The sequence below is a fragment of the Numenius arquata genome, chromosome 10 (genome assembly GCF_964106895.1).
Source record: "Numenius arquata chromosome 10, bNumArq3.hap1.1, whole genome shotgun sequence".
Taxonomy (NCBI): domain Eukaryota; kingdom Metazoa; phylum Chordata; class Aves; order Charadriiformes; family Scolopacidae; genus Numenius; species Numenius arquata.
Genome location: NC_133585.1, coordinates 22,666,283 through 22,682,237, shown reverse-complemented (window position 1 = coordinate 22,682,237; position 15,955 = coordinate 22,666,283). Strand labels below are relative to the sequence as shown.

General features: G+C 45.7%; 1 protein-coding gene across 2 annotated transcripts in view; it reads left to right on the top strand.

Annotated features, from left to right (window-relative positions):
- RNLS (renalase, FAD dependent amine oxidase) overlaps window positions 1-6,962 on the top strand; it is an 87,837-nt gene extending 80,875 nt beyond the window's left edge. The window contains exon 7 of one of the 2 annotated variants that reach the window (XM_074154934.1): window positions 5,424-6,962. In XM_074154934.1, the coding sequence (XP_074011035.1) occupies window positions 5,424-5,576 (153 nt within the window). In that variant the 3' untranslated portion in view covers window positions 5,577-6,962. The remainder of the gene's footprint in view (window positions 1-5,423) is intronic. The other variant, XM_074154935.1, reaches the window with a different exon arrangement.
- The last annotated feature ends 8,993 nt before the right edge of the window (window positions 6,963-15,955 follow it).

Genomic DNA, 15,955 nt, shown 5'->3' with positions numbered 1-15,955 from the left:
AGCCCCGCCTGGATGGAGTCCTGAGTGATGTGCTCTGGGCAACCCTGCTTTAGCAGGGGAGTTGGACTGGATGATCTCTAGAGGTCCCTTCCAATTCTGACAATTCCGTGATTCCGTGAATTTCCTAAAGTACTGGAGTGTATCAAGCTCTCCCTGAGGGCGGATGAAGAGACAGTTGAGAGCTTGTGGGTGAGGATTAAGGGGCAGGCCAGTATGAGGGACGCTGTTGTGGGTGTTTATTACAGGCCACCTGATCAGGGTGGGGAAACTGACGAGGCCTTCTACAGACAGCTGAAAGTACCCTCACAATCACAGGCCTTGGTTCTCATGGGGGACTTCAGTCACCCTGATGTCTGCTGGGAAGGCTACACAGCCCGGCAGGTACAGCCCAGGAGGTTCCCCCAGTGTGTTGATGATAACTTTTTGACTCAGGTGGTGGAGGAACCCACCTGATGGGCCACTCTCCACCATCTTTTAAAGGTCCTGGAGAACAGGCGAGGTGCCTGAGGACTGGAGGAAAGCCAATGTCACTTTAGTCTTCAAAAAGGGCAAGAAGGAGGACCCAGGAAACTAAAGGCCAGCCAGCCTCACCTCCATCCCTGGGAAGATGATGGAACAGCTCTTTCTGGGCTCCTGGGCTTCATCAAGAGTGTGACCAGCAGGTGGAGGGAGGTCATCCTGCCCCTCTGCTCTGCCCTGGGGAGGCCCCATCTGGAGCACTGGGACCAGTTCTGCACTCCCCAGTTCAAAAAGGACAGGGAACTGCTGGAGAGGGGACAGCAGAGGGCTACAGAGATGATGAGGGGCCTGGAGCATCTCTCTTGTGAGGAGAGGCTGAGGGACTTGGGTCTTTTTAGTCTGGAGAAGAGAAGGCTGAGGGGGGATCTGATCAACACCTATAAATACTTAAAGGGAGGGTGTCAGGAGGATGGGGCCAGTCTTTTTTCAGTGGTGCCCAGGGACAGGACAAGAGGAAATGGGCACAAACTGGAACATAAGAAGTTCCATCTAAACATGAGGAGGAACTTCTTTCCTGTGAGGGTGGCAGAGCCCTGGAAGAGGCTGCCCAGGGAGGTGGTGGAGTCTCCTTCTCTGGAGACATTCCAAACCTGCCTGGACACGTTCCTGTGCAACCTGCTCTGGGTGGACCTGCTTTGCCAGGGGGTTGGACTAGATGGTCTCCAGAGGTCCCTTCCAACCCCATATCATTCTGTGATTCTGTATCTACATGTTTACCCAAAGCCTCTTAAGTTAAATTATATTGGTAAAATTGAACATGGAAGTTTATGCACAATATTTACTTAAAGCAGTTCCCTAAAAATTTTTCCTTTTATGAAGTCTGGAAATGTTACTGTAGATTACTGCTGTGAAGTCTGCTCATACCCCTTGATCTGCATCCCATTTAGGAACCTGCTTTCATTAGCACTGAGTTTGTTTTTCTGCAAGTTAGGTATTGATCTTTTTCAAAATCACTTCCCAGTGCATAGCGTTTGTTCTCAGTTGTTGTATACAAGGGACCTTAACATAGGTTTTAATGTTTCAGATGACTCATACAAAAATCATGGTATGTTTTATATGTTCCTCTTTATCAGTTCAGGGTTTTTTTTTTGCTAGTAACACTGTCTCTGTACATTTGTCACTGTTAAGGCATCCTTTTCTGGTTGTGACTTTTGGTCTTTTAGTGACATGGTTTTTTTATCCAAGTTAGGTTGATGGTTGGACTAGATGATCTTAAAGGTCCCTTCCAACCTGGACAATTCTATGATTCTATGATTCTGCATTATCTGTTACCTTTCTGCTTCAGACTGCTTGCAAGCACAAGAGATGCAGGTGGTAGGGAGGAGAAGAATTGGATCTCCAACAGACAGACACTTGGTTGGCCAGCTCTGGAAAGGGCTCCCAAAACAAGAAAAGATTTTTTTTTAAATGGAATTAATAAACCCTAGATACTGCTGCTATCACAGAGCTCTATCATAAAATTTGTCAAATTCAGCTTTGGTTATGTGTGCAAGGAAAGAGCTTAATATGCCTTTTCCTTGCACTATTTACACTTTTAGCATTGTGTCAAAGGTGACATTTAAGCTTATGAATCATGTATGGCCCATTCTGATTTATTTCACCAAGAAAACATGGGTAAAGGAAAAGACAAGAATGACAGTTAATTATTTACAACTGAATTTAAAAAAAAAAAAAAGTCTCAATTGCATTCTACCAAACAACTATGTGTTTTGAATCCTGGCAAAATTATGGCCATACACGATTTATTACAACCTTGTACCTATTGCTTCATCTTTTAGCAGTAGCTGGAACAGTGACTGTAGGAACGAGCTCTTATTTTCCACAATTGCTTCAAAATTGTTGTCGTCCTAAATCACTAGGTGTGAGTCCTGTTTCCCCTATTTAAAAATTATATCAGACATCATATTGCTGGATGATACTCTATTATTTTATCAAACCACAATTTACAGCTCTTCCTGCTTTCTTCTCCCACCTCTGTTGCCTGCCATCAACCGTGCTGCTACTAACCAAAACCAGCGACTTCAGCAGCTACTTGTGCTTTATGGCTATGTCACAGGAGGAATTATCATCAGTCTTTAATTTGGCAGATGAATGTCATTATGTCTTAGATAGCAAATAAATCAGTGTAGGTCAGATCTGTTACCTCAATAAAGAGATCTCTATTGCCACCCTATAAAATAATCACTACCTAAATTAAATATCTGGCACAGAGCTCCCTCTTTCTCTTAAAGCTATCTTTACTTTCAATTATAACAAGCTGTTGCCACAGAAATGAAGGGAACTGATAAGATGGGTGTATATTTCCCCTGACTCTTTTAGATGGGATTTATCCTACTTGTTAATTAAATCCGGCTGTAACGTCCTTCACATGGCCAAACACAATCCTGGGATTAAAATGCAGACATTACAATTATCCATGGTGGATGAGGGATTAGGATTTCCAGACTTCTACTGACACTACTTAGCAGCACAGCTGCAATTCTGGATCCTCTGCTTTAATTACGATAAGACAGTATTAACATTCAGAGCCAACAGCTTCCAAACCCATCACGTCACTCTCACAGAGTCACTTTATATGTATAAGGGATATTGGGAAAAGGCAGAATCATAGAAATTGGACCTCTTCAGAGGGGACCTCAGAAGGGACCACTTCAGGTCCTGTTGCTCAAAGCAGAACTATTGGTAGCATTAGGTGATCTCGACCATGGCTTTGTCTAGGTGAGTCTTGAAGTCTTCAAGGATGGAGACCCAATGGGCTGTGCCATATAGCTGAGGGTAATTTGGAATTTATGTTAGACAACACCTTTGGAAGAACTTGAAGAAGGGGCAGGATCATTCCTTTCCTCAGTCAATATATGTAGCGCTAGGGCCTTTACTACATTGAGCACACAATCTTGCCACACAGGTGAAAAGCTGCAGTCTGAGACGTGAAAATATTGATCCGGTGATCAGTATGACAAACCAGAAGCTGTTTGGTACAGCGAGCATCAAATAAGCACTGGGTGGGTAGTCAAGAAGGAGGGACACTCAAAAAGTCCTTTTCTGCTAAACCTTTCTTCATTCTTTTATGTTCAGTGGCCTCGATCTGTAAGAAAAAATTAGGAATAAATTAAGTACTGACCTAAAATTAGTCTGAGAAAGACGATCTCGGGCTGGATTTACCATACATGGCTAGACTCTTAAGTTGAATAGTGGATAATGGGTGGCAACTGGCTACAGATTAATTTCAGATAATTACCTCCTTTAAAGAGATGCTAACATGCCAGTTACATAAATGTGGGTGTTTTGCAGCTGATCTGTGCTTAGAAATGGCAGATAAGGGCCTAGCAGTGGCCAGCTGAGTGTACATTTGAGTCAATGGAAAAACCCCTAGACTGAACAAGGTGCCTTGGACTTTAGGTCTTGTTCTCTGAAGCTGACAGCTACACGATGGGATACAGGAACAGTTTACTGCACAGGAATCCAAAACATATCTTTGCACCAAAGGCAGAAAGCCAAGAAATGATCAAAAGAAAATTGTACTGTCTGTATCACGCTTTATGATCTCTGTGGTTTGATCTCTATTGCTGCTCTACTGCCCTGCTTCTGTTCTTTTTTATTTTTTTTTCCTCTTTCTCTTGGGTTTTCTAGATTTTTTTTCCTCTTTTTCAACTTTTCATCCTTATGGGTCTTGTTTTATCATTCCTTTTCTCAGACTATTTCTTCCTACCTTCCTCCTCCGATCACTTCATCATCAAACTGTCCTGCATCTTCTTATCTTTTTTATGCCTGCTGCCTGAGTCTGCCTTGCCCTCATGTTTGCCTTTAGGCCAGTGCTGCTGCCACCGTCTTACCTCCGTTCTGAGATTCACTGGTGCTGCTCTTGGATCCACTGATTTCGTACAGCATGAACATTCAGCCTTTGTACATAGGTTTGAAATGGGCTAGAACAACGTATGACACAGTCAAGCACAGTAAAAACACAAATGCTGTGTGCTTTTACTCTGCTGTTTGACACACATTGGTTTGTCAAACGTACAATAGCGAAAAGGGGTCTTGTTCTCCCTATGAGTTCCAGGTAGCTTCAGGTTAACAGGTACTGGCCAAAGCAAAGCCCTTTCACTCTTAGAAATGTTACACAGAACTGCTCAAGAGCTGCCACTCCACAGATACAAGTTTAATTGAAGGTATAGTGCCAGGAAAATTATATTTCAAATTAATACAATGCATACATTGAGAATGACATTAAATATTTATCAAAGCAACGTTATTCAGAACTCGTCCCATGCTACTTACAGAGAAAGCGTTGATTGTATCTCTAGCAGTGCCTAAAAATTGTTGTGCTACTCAGATGAAAAAGGAGACCAGCGTAGCAGAACTGGAGACAGGGTGGGTTGCCCAAGGGCTGTGTGTATGCTTGCACAGCAGCATGAAGCATGGGCAAGTCATCATGACAGTAGTTACTCTGAAGTCCCCCTCACTTCCCATCCAGGAAGGTCACCTGGCAACCCCCAGTCATGTTGCAAGGTCTTGGAAACAGCAGGCTCCCTTTCCTTTGTTGAGCAGTTGCATATCTGGGGTTTTTTGCAAGCCCACCTTTGTGATGTGAGATCTTCATACCTTTTGGCTTAGAGATCTCCAAGCCTCATCTATCCTGGGTCGGACAATACATTCTGCTGAGGCAGACTGAGAATAAGACAGGATGGGGTTGTAAAGTTTCAAAATTTCCACGTACAGGAAATCTTTATTCTAACTGTTTTACCCCAGAAGATCTCTGGTCATTAATGCTTGGGCCTACAACCTGGGATGGGAGGGGTCCTTCATATGAAAGCATGTTTGTCAGGAATGCAGACCTTTCTGTCATGAAATTGAGGTAAATAAAATAAAACAAATTTTCCATCTACCTGTATGCTTTTCTTTTTCAGGTTACAAAAGCTGTGCCCAATTGTCCAGGACACATGATTCTTCATACTCAACCTCTCCTGATTTGTGGGGGTGATGGATTTACTCATTCCAACTTCGATGGCTGCATAGATTCTGCTATGAGTCTTGCAGAGACTGTGAAGTCTCATTTATAGCAATTTCAAAGTCAGCTGCTAAACACAGTCAAGATTTATGATGAATTTTACTATGACGGATTGAATTCTAGTTTAGCGTTAACATTGCTGTCCTCTATCTTGCAAAAATAAATAAAGGAACATCTATTGATGTGCTGTAGGAATTATTGGGATGGGATTGAATTGAATTTTCCAGGATCTTTGCTGTGAGTGGTTACGTTGCTTGAAGTAAAGCTTTTTCTGGCTCTAGTCAGAGGCACTGAGTTCCAGCAGTCTTGGTAGGTCTCCTGATACTTTTACAGCTCATGAAAATTATGTCAAGGAGAGGAGCCTGACGAAGCAGCACAAAATCCCATGGAGCTGCAGAGTTTACTCCTTCTCTGAGCATTTGGAACTCTGGAAGTGACAGAAGTAACATGCACAATTGATCCCAGAGCATTCATATATACATGTGGTCGTTTCTTCTGGTGCAGGTCAGCCCTGGTCATGGTTACTGTGTTGGCCATGGGTAATCAGTGATGGGGCATACCTTGCTGTGCTTCTCAAGTTGGACAGCAAGGTCTAACCATGTTTCCAGGCATGGACAACTTTTAAGTGAGGGATAGTAGTTGTCTGCTGATCAGCTTTCTTAGCCTACAGTTTTCTGGACCCCTGGTTACACATTGCTGGAAGAGCTCATTTAAGAGCTTGATGATATTACTGGAAATAATGTGCCACTGAAACATAGTACCTGTCATGGGTATGGTTTAAGCAGCATCAGCCCAGCTGTCCTCATAAAAGAAAGAATGGAGAGAAGGTGAATGACAAGGTGTGCATGTTTCCAGCGCTCTCATAGCAATAGGGCTGCTATCACAGAGTCATCTTGGGAATAGACATTGATATCTGGGCTGTAACATGAGTTTAACACAGTAAAATGAACTGGCAGGGAAAGTAGATGCACTTAAAATATCTCGATATTTACCAGGTTAGAGAGTCACCAGTGCGTTATGGCTCTCTGCTGGTCCAGGGTCTCCTGAACAAGGAGCAGCCCTTTCCTCCTTCCAGATGGTGGAGGAATCGGGATAGGAGCAGCCAATACAGAAGGTGGTTTAGCTGCTTTGCCTAGCAAATGCCAAGATGAAGGAGGGAAAAGATTTTATCTAAGCATGGTCCGTGGCAGTGTGTTAATAAGAAAACTGTGCGGACATTTCAGGCTTAGGGTTACATCACCACCACCATAAAAACTCATTTAAAGCAAACAGCCAGTCTGAAAGTGAGGTGAGTTCTAGACAGCTGTATATTTTGGCAGAACAGGTGTAGTAATAGAGGGACAGGTCCAGGGAAGGGTATAAACACACATGTGAGTGAATGAACAAGGAATTTGATTTGTAATACTAAAAAAAATAAACAGCAAGTGTAATGGTGTTGAAAATACTACCCGTTACAGTTTCAAGTACTTCTAAGCTACTAAACTGTACTTCTGTGAAGTCAAGTTTGAGATTACTCGGAAATTAACCAAGAAATCATTCATTTATTCTAAATTTGATTTTAGCTTGCCCTTCTTCTTAAATAACATCACAAGTTTAGTACCTCTCTCTACCACAGCACTAAAAATAACAAAATGAAAATGCTGTTTTCAGCACACAGAATTTTAACCATTAGAGAAGTACAATTCAGCCTCTTCTACCTCTGCATTTCACAAAAATCCGACGTGGTATTCACAGCAACTGAACGCTGTAATTTACTACTGCGTTTGACCATTTCTAACGCAGTATTGTAAGTGACACCAAGAACTTCAGAACTTAAGTTAATTTTAAAAACATCTTTGAAGGATATTTCATGATACCATGTGGTTTTATTAATCTTTTTTTCTTCTTTCCGTCAAGTCTCTGAGTTTAAAACTAGGTGTTGTTATTGTGTTTGAACCAACGAGCTCCCAACTCTCAAGTTTCAATCACTCTGTGTTGTGCAGAAACAGGGAAGACTGGTGGTCATGTATATGCTCAAATCTTTTAAATAGGCATGTCATTTCCTATCTTCCATGGATCAAGGTAGCCATGAAGAGCCACACAGTCATAGAATAAATCTAATCTGGTGAGGCATTTAGTAGTGGCTTGATTTAGCAAGAGCTCAAGAGCAACCAAGTGCCAGCTGAAAGAAGGTTTTATGTTGCAGTGTTGGAAAACCTTTATCAAAGAGTGGTACCCCATGGAGGCTGGCATACAGAAACCAAACCTCATTTTGTCCTATGTGTTGCTCGTCTGCCATCCAGGCCTGGCTGTCCTGTGGGAGTCAGTCTCCAAGGGACTAGCATGCTGAACCATACACAAGGGTTTCCTGCTGGGTTATCGGTTCCCCTGGAAGAGGTCACTGTGGCAGGCAGATCAACAGTTGCTGCACCCTTGGTGATGGTTTCTGGGGACCCATCCCACCAGTCTGTCTTCATCCAAACTCTGCCTTAGTGCACAGAGAAAGATGTGAGTCCTTTTCTTGAAGGGGTAAAGGAGCAGGCTGTAACTATAAGGGATCTTTCCAGACTCTTTGCTTGTGCTGTTTTCCGCATCTTCACTCTTTGTGCTCTGTTCCTTTCTTCAAAGATGGATTTTGCATTAAAACATGCTAAAATTTGCACTTCCCCTTCCTTCAATTTTGAATGGAAGCAAGCCAAACCACTAAACGTCCAAATAAAGATAAATCCTGAAAGCATGTGACATTCAGAAAACTGAAAATGGGGCATCTTTGACCTAATGCTCTGTTGCTCCTCTCGCCACCTCGCAAACAGGCGTGCTCAGGTCGTGAAGCTCTCACAGGGAACTTATAACAGCAGCCTTCAATACCACAAGTGACAGATAAGTGGGGATGTCTCTGAACCCATCCTATCAGCAACCTTATAGCTTTGGTCATTATGAGACCTCAAAATACTGTAAGATAATAAGCAAATCACAGATTCAGAGATTTTTCGAATTGTGAGATTTTCGATGTAGAGGTTTTCAAGCATGAATCACAGTGAGTCTCAAATTGCTCCCATCCCCATATCACAGAATCATAAAATGGTTAGAGTTGGAAGGGACCTTAAAGATTATCGAGTTCCAACCCCCCTGCCCTGGGCAGGGACACCTCCCACCAGACCAGGTTGCTCAAAGCCCCATCGAGCCTGGCCTTGAACCGCTCCAGGGATGGGGCATCTACATATCATGACAGTCTATCAAAACACCTCTTTCCTATAGCTTCCTCTCAGATTAAGACAATTTCAACTAAAAAGACTTGGTTTTTTAAGGTGGAGTAGAAAAGTTCGTGTTCCTCTGGACATGCTCCAGACAGCGGGCTCTTAAGGGTCTCTGTGGCAATATCTCATTTTCTAGATGTGAGCAGGGAGACTCTATTAACCCTCCTGTGCAAGGTGGGTAACAAGTGCCAGTATTTCAAAGAGGCCACTGTATCCAAAAAGATGTCAGCAGAAGAGACTTGTCTGGTTGATTTCCTGGGCTTTTCCCTGGGTGGACATAATTTTCGATTAACTGGCAGATCCATCAATTACAACCCCTGTCTCTTTGTGCCTAGACAAGGGTGATAGCTGCGTCTGATCTCCTATATGTCACAAGCCACAGCTAATGCCCAAAGTTGAATTAAAGCATTTCAGCTCTCAGACATTGATGTTATTGTCTTCCTCATCACAAGGAAAGATGGAGCCATAAATGCTCAAAGCCTTTTAACCTACAGGTGTAGTAACTTTCACCCAGTGAACATCACTCTGCACGGTTGGCCCATGGCATCTAGTGCAGTCACTGCTTTTACAATATATTCAGCTGTGTGAGATTCATTTTGCTGATCTCTTGGCATTTAACTGTACCTTTAAGTCTCTAACAGCAATCCCACCAACAACCGGCATCAGCTCTATGTTTCACCAGGAAAGCTTTTATATTATTGGCCTAATAACAAGCTAGGTGTTGTTGTCAGAAAGGCTCGATAGACACAACTACGCTTTGACATCTGCTAACAGATGCGTTGTGAGACCTGTCGCTCAGCCAGGTATGATCCACCCAACATTTGCCTTGGTAGCACTGTGCAAGGCAATGTTTGCATCACAGCTGTCATGTGGTCCTCAAACAAAGGCATTTTTAAAAGCCAAGCTTCTTGTACTGGACCACCAGACCCTGTACTCTGCCACCCCTTTCCCTCACAGACCACCCTTCGTGATCTTTGCAGCCATTTCTTCCTTCTTCTAGGAGTTGCCTGAACTGAGCAGCATGTGTATCCATGTGCTGGTCTTGCAGAGATGTTTTTGGACACAGTACCAGCTGAAATCTTGGGCGTGGGCAAGGAGAAGTTTGGTGCTTTTCCACAGGCAGGATGTGTGGCACAGTGTCCATGCTGTTACCACCATATCACACGTACGAAGGCAGACCCATCATATTCCATGCCATGACAAATTTTGGAGGAAGCCCTGGCTGAGATGGGCTTGAAGTCATGACACATCCTCTCCTCCTGAGGGGCATCCCTTTGGCATGGGGTGAGGGCCCTGTGGTGAGGATCTGACCCTGACTGCTCTCTATCCACTCCTGGTATCTGACCCTGCTTGCAGATCGCTGAGATGGAGTAAAAGTGCTGTGAAGTGGATAAAAGCCTTTTAGAAACCAAGTGTTAGAAACCAAGCCACAGGTCTCTGCTGGGACCCCCTCAGAGCCACAAAGCCTGACTCCAAAAAGTGCTATTAATGACATGCTTAAAGAGCTCTCATTATACCCAGTGTTATATCTGCAGCTCCAACAAGGACAGATCTGCTTGTCTTGTGTCCCAGGGGCTTCAGAGACTGCTCCCTTCCCAAGGCAAGGAATATGTTGGGAGCAGATGCTCATCACATGAGTTGTGGTGCCTTGTGGGAAAATGTTCAGCTGTGAGCTAAACTAGCTCTAAGTGAGCTCCAGGGTGAGAAGCTGTGGCCGTGCACGGTAGCCCAAGCCTATATGCACCTTCCTGGCTGAAGGTCAGGACTCCGCTGTGTCCAGTGGACATGTTCCCATGTCATGCTTGCTGCAGGGGGAGCAACTCCTTTCCAACCTCTCCATCCACAGAAGGGCTGCATGTGCCCCTATGCCAGACTGCAGAGAGGATGTCCTGCCAGGAGATATTGTGGCTGGAATAACTCTGCCAAATCTATAAAATCATATGTATGTACACCTCTCAGTGCAAGTAGTGCAGTTTGTAGGAATTTAGCCCAGCTTCTAGGCTCACATCGATTCACCAACTGTATGTCTCCAAGGATTTGGGCTGTATGTTTGTGCACACATATAAAAATAAATTAAGAGGTTATTTTAGTTTTGGGTTTGGTTTTTTTTTTTTTTTTAATTTTGAAAAGGCAGCTGCAGATGGGAGGTGCTGTCCAGCTGAAAATACTTGGTTGGTTTCCATAGCACTGAACTGTGAAACATCCCTGCAGTCAAAGCCACTGGAGCAAGACATGGTCTCCCAGAGTCCAGGATTTTTCTAGAGATCTTGCTACCCTTGGGGTGTGCCAGCAACATATTTGGCTCTTCTAGAAGTCATGCGTGACTGAGAAGGAGGGTGTGGAGGTCTCCGGTCCAGCCCTGCTCCCAGCAGGACCAATGCCACAGCTACAGCAGGTTGCTCGGGTATGTGTCTGGGCAAGTTGGGGGCATTCCCATCCTCCCCCACGACCACAGTTCTTGATGGAGGGACAACGTTATGCTGGTACAGCAACAGCTTAAAAGCAGATGTCACTGAGCAGCGGTGCCAACGTTGTCTGCAATACTGACAGATGAGTTCCTCTTTGAAATAATGCAAAGAAGAGGAACCTTCTGCCCAAATTGTGCAGTCATGTCTGTGTCATTGCTCCTGACCTCAGCTGCAGACTGAGTCCTGACACCAAAGGGTTTGGTGAGTGCCTGGGCAAATGCAGTATTTGCTCGGCTGCTCCATGCTGCAAAATTCAATGTCACAAACTCCAAATGGCTGATAGCATGCCATTAGGAGGCTGGAGAACTCTTGGGTGGCAGAGATGAGGGCACTCTCTGAGCTGCCCAGCAAGTGCCTTGAGCTGCTGCGCAGAGATTTCCCTGCAGCCGGAGCCGGTTTTGCCTCTAATCTAGGCCCTGGCTCGGATGTGCCATCTGTAAGCTGCTTTGTGTGGCAGAGCTGAAGCTCTGAAATCCTGCAGCCTTCTGCTGCCTCTCAGCCCATCTCACCACACCACCTCGCTATTAGCCACCTTAGGATTTTTGCTTAACTGTCACATTCAGGTGGCATCTTCAAGATCAGCTGGTGATGACACCACTAGGGAGCTGCATGGCACGGCCGGCGCTTGTGGGTGCTGTAGACAAAGCAGCCCCACACGGCAGTGACACAGCCCTTGCCAAGGAGAGGGTGAGAGTGACTGGCTCTCTCTTTGGGAAGAAGCCACGCAAAGTTTCTATTCTGGAGGTAAATGAATGGAAACAGGTGAGAAATAACCCAGCGAGAGCTATTGGCAAATAGCAAGTGGAGAGGTTTAGCACTGAGCAAAAAGGATGCAGGGCAGATTGCTGTTGTCTTAGAGGACATGGTGCTGAAACCTGTGGAGAATGCCAAGCTTCATGATTTTTGTCATTCTGCAGTTTTCATCCCATAGCAGCTGAGAAGCGCTATAACCAGGTGCTTCGGGCATCGTCCCAATGGGGCGAAAAAAACCCAGGCCCTTGTGCACCATGCTGTGCACAGGCTGTCCCCCTTCTCCCCAGTTGCTCTAAAAATACAGGGAAGGGCGTCTAATGCAAGGGGGTTTAATGCCAGCCAGAGCCACACAGGTGAGCAGAAAGCCACTGCTTTGCCCCAGCCAAGCCCTGACACGCCTGTGCAGGCTCCGGCTGTGGGAAAATGAGCCCATTGCCTGCTGCCCTTGCCACCCGACCGCTCAGCCGGTCACGAGGACGCTGTGGCAAACCACAGCTCAGCTTGCAATTATCTTTTCGACACAGGGTTCCTGTCAAGTTGAATGGCACCTCCTCCCTCACCTGTGCCAGTGCCAAAACATCCTTCCTTTCTCAGCGCTATCATCTGTTCAGATCTCTCCCCCAGGATGATCACGCACCTTTAAAGCAAAGCACACCCTGCTACAAGGACCACGGTCTCATTTCCCCCTAGCAGGTTTTGGGGCATGAAGTGATGCTCGCACCATGCACAGATTTGGCCATACTCTGCCTTTTTCAGCCCAGTTTGGAGGGAAAAAAGAGAAAAGCAGTGATGACTAAGGCACTGCTCAGTGCTGGAATATAGGTCAGCCTCTGTCCTGGCAGCTGCTTTCCTTGCCCAGAGCAGAGGAAAAGGGGACAAGCTGGCAGGGGAGGAGGGGCTCCTTCACCACCTTTTCAGTGCACAGAAAATCCCAGCTCAGCACCTTAAAGCTTAGCGAAACACAGCCGGCATTTCATTTGCAGCCAAATGGTGGTGAGCATGCACATGGCCATTCCCCATCATGGGGGAAATGGACTCTCGAAAACGCTCCAGTACAAAGACATTTTTGGTCTCAAGCTGTTCACAAATTGTTGTAGCAATACAGCAATAACCATTGGCTCTGCATAATTATTGCTCTTTATAGGGAGATGCTGGAGCAATTCTGGCCCAAAACCCAGACTACCAGCACTCTGCACCCTGGTCATTTTGGGTTTGCTGCCTCCCTCAGCACACCTGTGCAGTGTAAATCCCACTCTCCTTTTATTTAAAAGGCAGTTTTGGAGACCAACTTAGGAATGTGGACTGCAAACAGGGTGGGATTGGAGCAAGTGTAGATAAAACACTTCACATATCACAGTCCAGCGTTTAAGCCAGCCCCCTGGTCTTTGACAAAAGATTTCTGAACAGGACACAACAGCTCTGGATTATAGAGAAAACTGGGGTTTCTGCCCCAAACATGGCTTGAGATGATTTCTGGCTGTTTTGCCAGATAAAATTGCTTGTCGCATTTGCATCCTCAGGACCATGAGAAGCAAAACAGCAGATGAAAGGGACCCATCTGTTCCTTTGCTGCTCTGTGAGGGGGAGCTGACCCCCTTTGTGTGACAGATGCTCATGAGGAGGCTACAAGCGATGATTACAGGTCAGCTCCCACTCCTAAGGACCATGTGCTCTGTTTCCCATATGTCCCCACTACGGTGATGGACACAAGTGCTGTCCACTGACTCCCTCATTGAGTATCCACCATCCTGATTTGAGGTAGACCAACCTAACACCATCCTGGCAAAGCCACACCAACATGACCAGCATCCCAGGTCTTTTCTGTCATCAGTGACAGCATCTCGAGGGAGCTGTCCCCCCTTCTCCCTCCATACCACCCAGAGCCTCACTAGGACCATGGATGGTCCCTTCCAGGGACAGGGGAGCAAGACAGCTCCCCACAGAGAAGGAAATGCCCCCATAAGAGGACCCAGTTCTGCATTTGCAGAGCTATGGGATAATTTTCCCACTGCTGGTTGCAACTGGCACATCCAATGTGCCCTGCAGGACTCTGATGGGCTGGGCAGGCCCAGAGCACACAGGCTGATCTCCTTTGTGGAGAGGCCCAGCAGCAGCGCTCACCTTGCAGACCTGCTCAGCGAGAGCTGGCTGATATCTCTGCACACTGGGAGCACCATGAAGCTCCGAAAGGGGCCATGGAAAAGGCACACTGTTCCACACACATGTTTTGTATGTGTTGGCTTCCTCCAGCATCCCTCAAGTACTGTTGAAATACCACCTTGGAGACCAAAAGCCCGTGGCACAAGCCCTCAGACCTCTCTGATGAGGAGACTAGAGGTCAGTCTACTCCAAGCTTAGGTCAGTCTACTCCAAGCTTAGTGCTGCTGGGTTGGCAAGGGCTGCTAACTGCTAGCTAGCTCAAAGCAAGGCAGCATTCATTTCCACCTGCTCACCAGCCTGTGCCTTGTCAGCCAGGCTTCACTAGCAAACAAAGATGTTGCACACCAGCAACTTTCAGAAGCTGTTGGAAAGTTTGGAAAGGAGCTGTGAGCATGAACGAGCAGCTGGATTGATGTCTCCTCTGGCAAGTTGGCAAAGAGAGGGTCTAGAAACTCATTGTGTCTGAGATCATTTCAGAATGGGAGTGGGAAACGGAGTTTAGAGGTGGTGTATGGTGGAATCTTCCAGGGCCCCAGAAACGGTGGGTGGGTGCCAGGGCATACGAAGAGAAGCTGGAGGAGCTGGGCTTGGTCAGACAGAGACAAGGAGGTGAAGGGGCATCCAACAGCATCCTCCCTGCACAAAGGGGTCCTGGAGGCACATTTGTGAGAATAAAGGAAACCTCTAGTAGGTGATGTACCCCTTTGTCCTGTTCATTGAGAAATCTGGACTGGGCACCAGATTTCCACCAAAACCCTCCATGCATGTGCATCTCTGCAGACCCATGGGATAAAAGCTACAGCTGATCTTTGACAAATCCCCATTATTAACCTTCTGACCTGGGATGGATATTTCTTTAGGTGTTAAATGCCCCTGAGTTTTTCCATCAGCGCTAAACTTGCAGGTAGGACTCATTCTGAGCAAGTGGTTTAGCTCCAGAGAGAGGAACTTGGTTGGGAGGGAGAATTTCAGGAGTAATTCATGCACCAGCCAAGTGGCAAAGTGATGCCTGGTTGTGTACAGGAAGGGGCACGATCTGCCCTTGTTACTGCTGCGATTGCATTACCATGGCTAGAAAGCAAGGTGAAACCAGATTAGCTTTGTCCTGCAAAGCCTATGGTGGTGGGTGCATGCCCCAGAGAAACATCAGGAGCTGAACCTCCCTCTTCCTTCAACACTGGCACGTTGCTGGAGCATGGCTGCAGGAAAACCTGAGATACAAGGTTCGTTATTGCAATTATTACAAATTACAAGGGCCAGGATCAGCTTTTGGGCACAATCTGGTCATGCTGAATTAGAGGGAACCACACCAGGCTAAAATCAACATTGCAGTGAAGTATTGTATTCATCTCTTCTGCTGAACAAATGAATAGCAGAGGCAAAGATCCGCCAGTTAAAGTAGTTCTGCTGGCAATTTTAGGAGTGTACTTTTCTTTGCTCAAATCTACCTAAAAATACTTAGGTTAAGTTTTCTTGTGGGACTTGTCTATTCCTTTTCCCTTCTTGCCTGCAAGTATTAATTTGGTCAGTAAAAAAATGATCTATTTCTGTATGGATAATTAAAAAAAAAATACATGAGTTGTTGCTTTTGATTTTTGCCTGGGGGGTCATAACTGTACATGAGCCGTATTCGCTGATGCAATGCACACACAGAGGATTTCATGTGGGGGTGCTCCACCTGGCCTTGGTCCATTTAGTCATTTTTGAGGGAATGTGATAGTCAACTCCTAAACTAGTGAGAAAAACAGACACAGGACACTGTATGGCAGATTATCTGCATGCATCTGTGACCACAGGCATTTAACTCAAGTGAG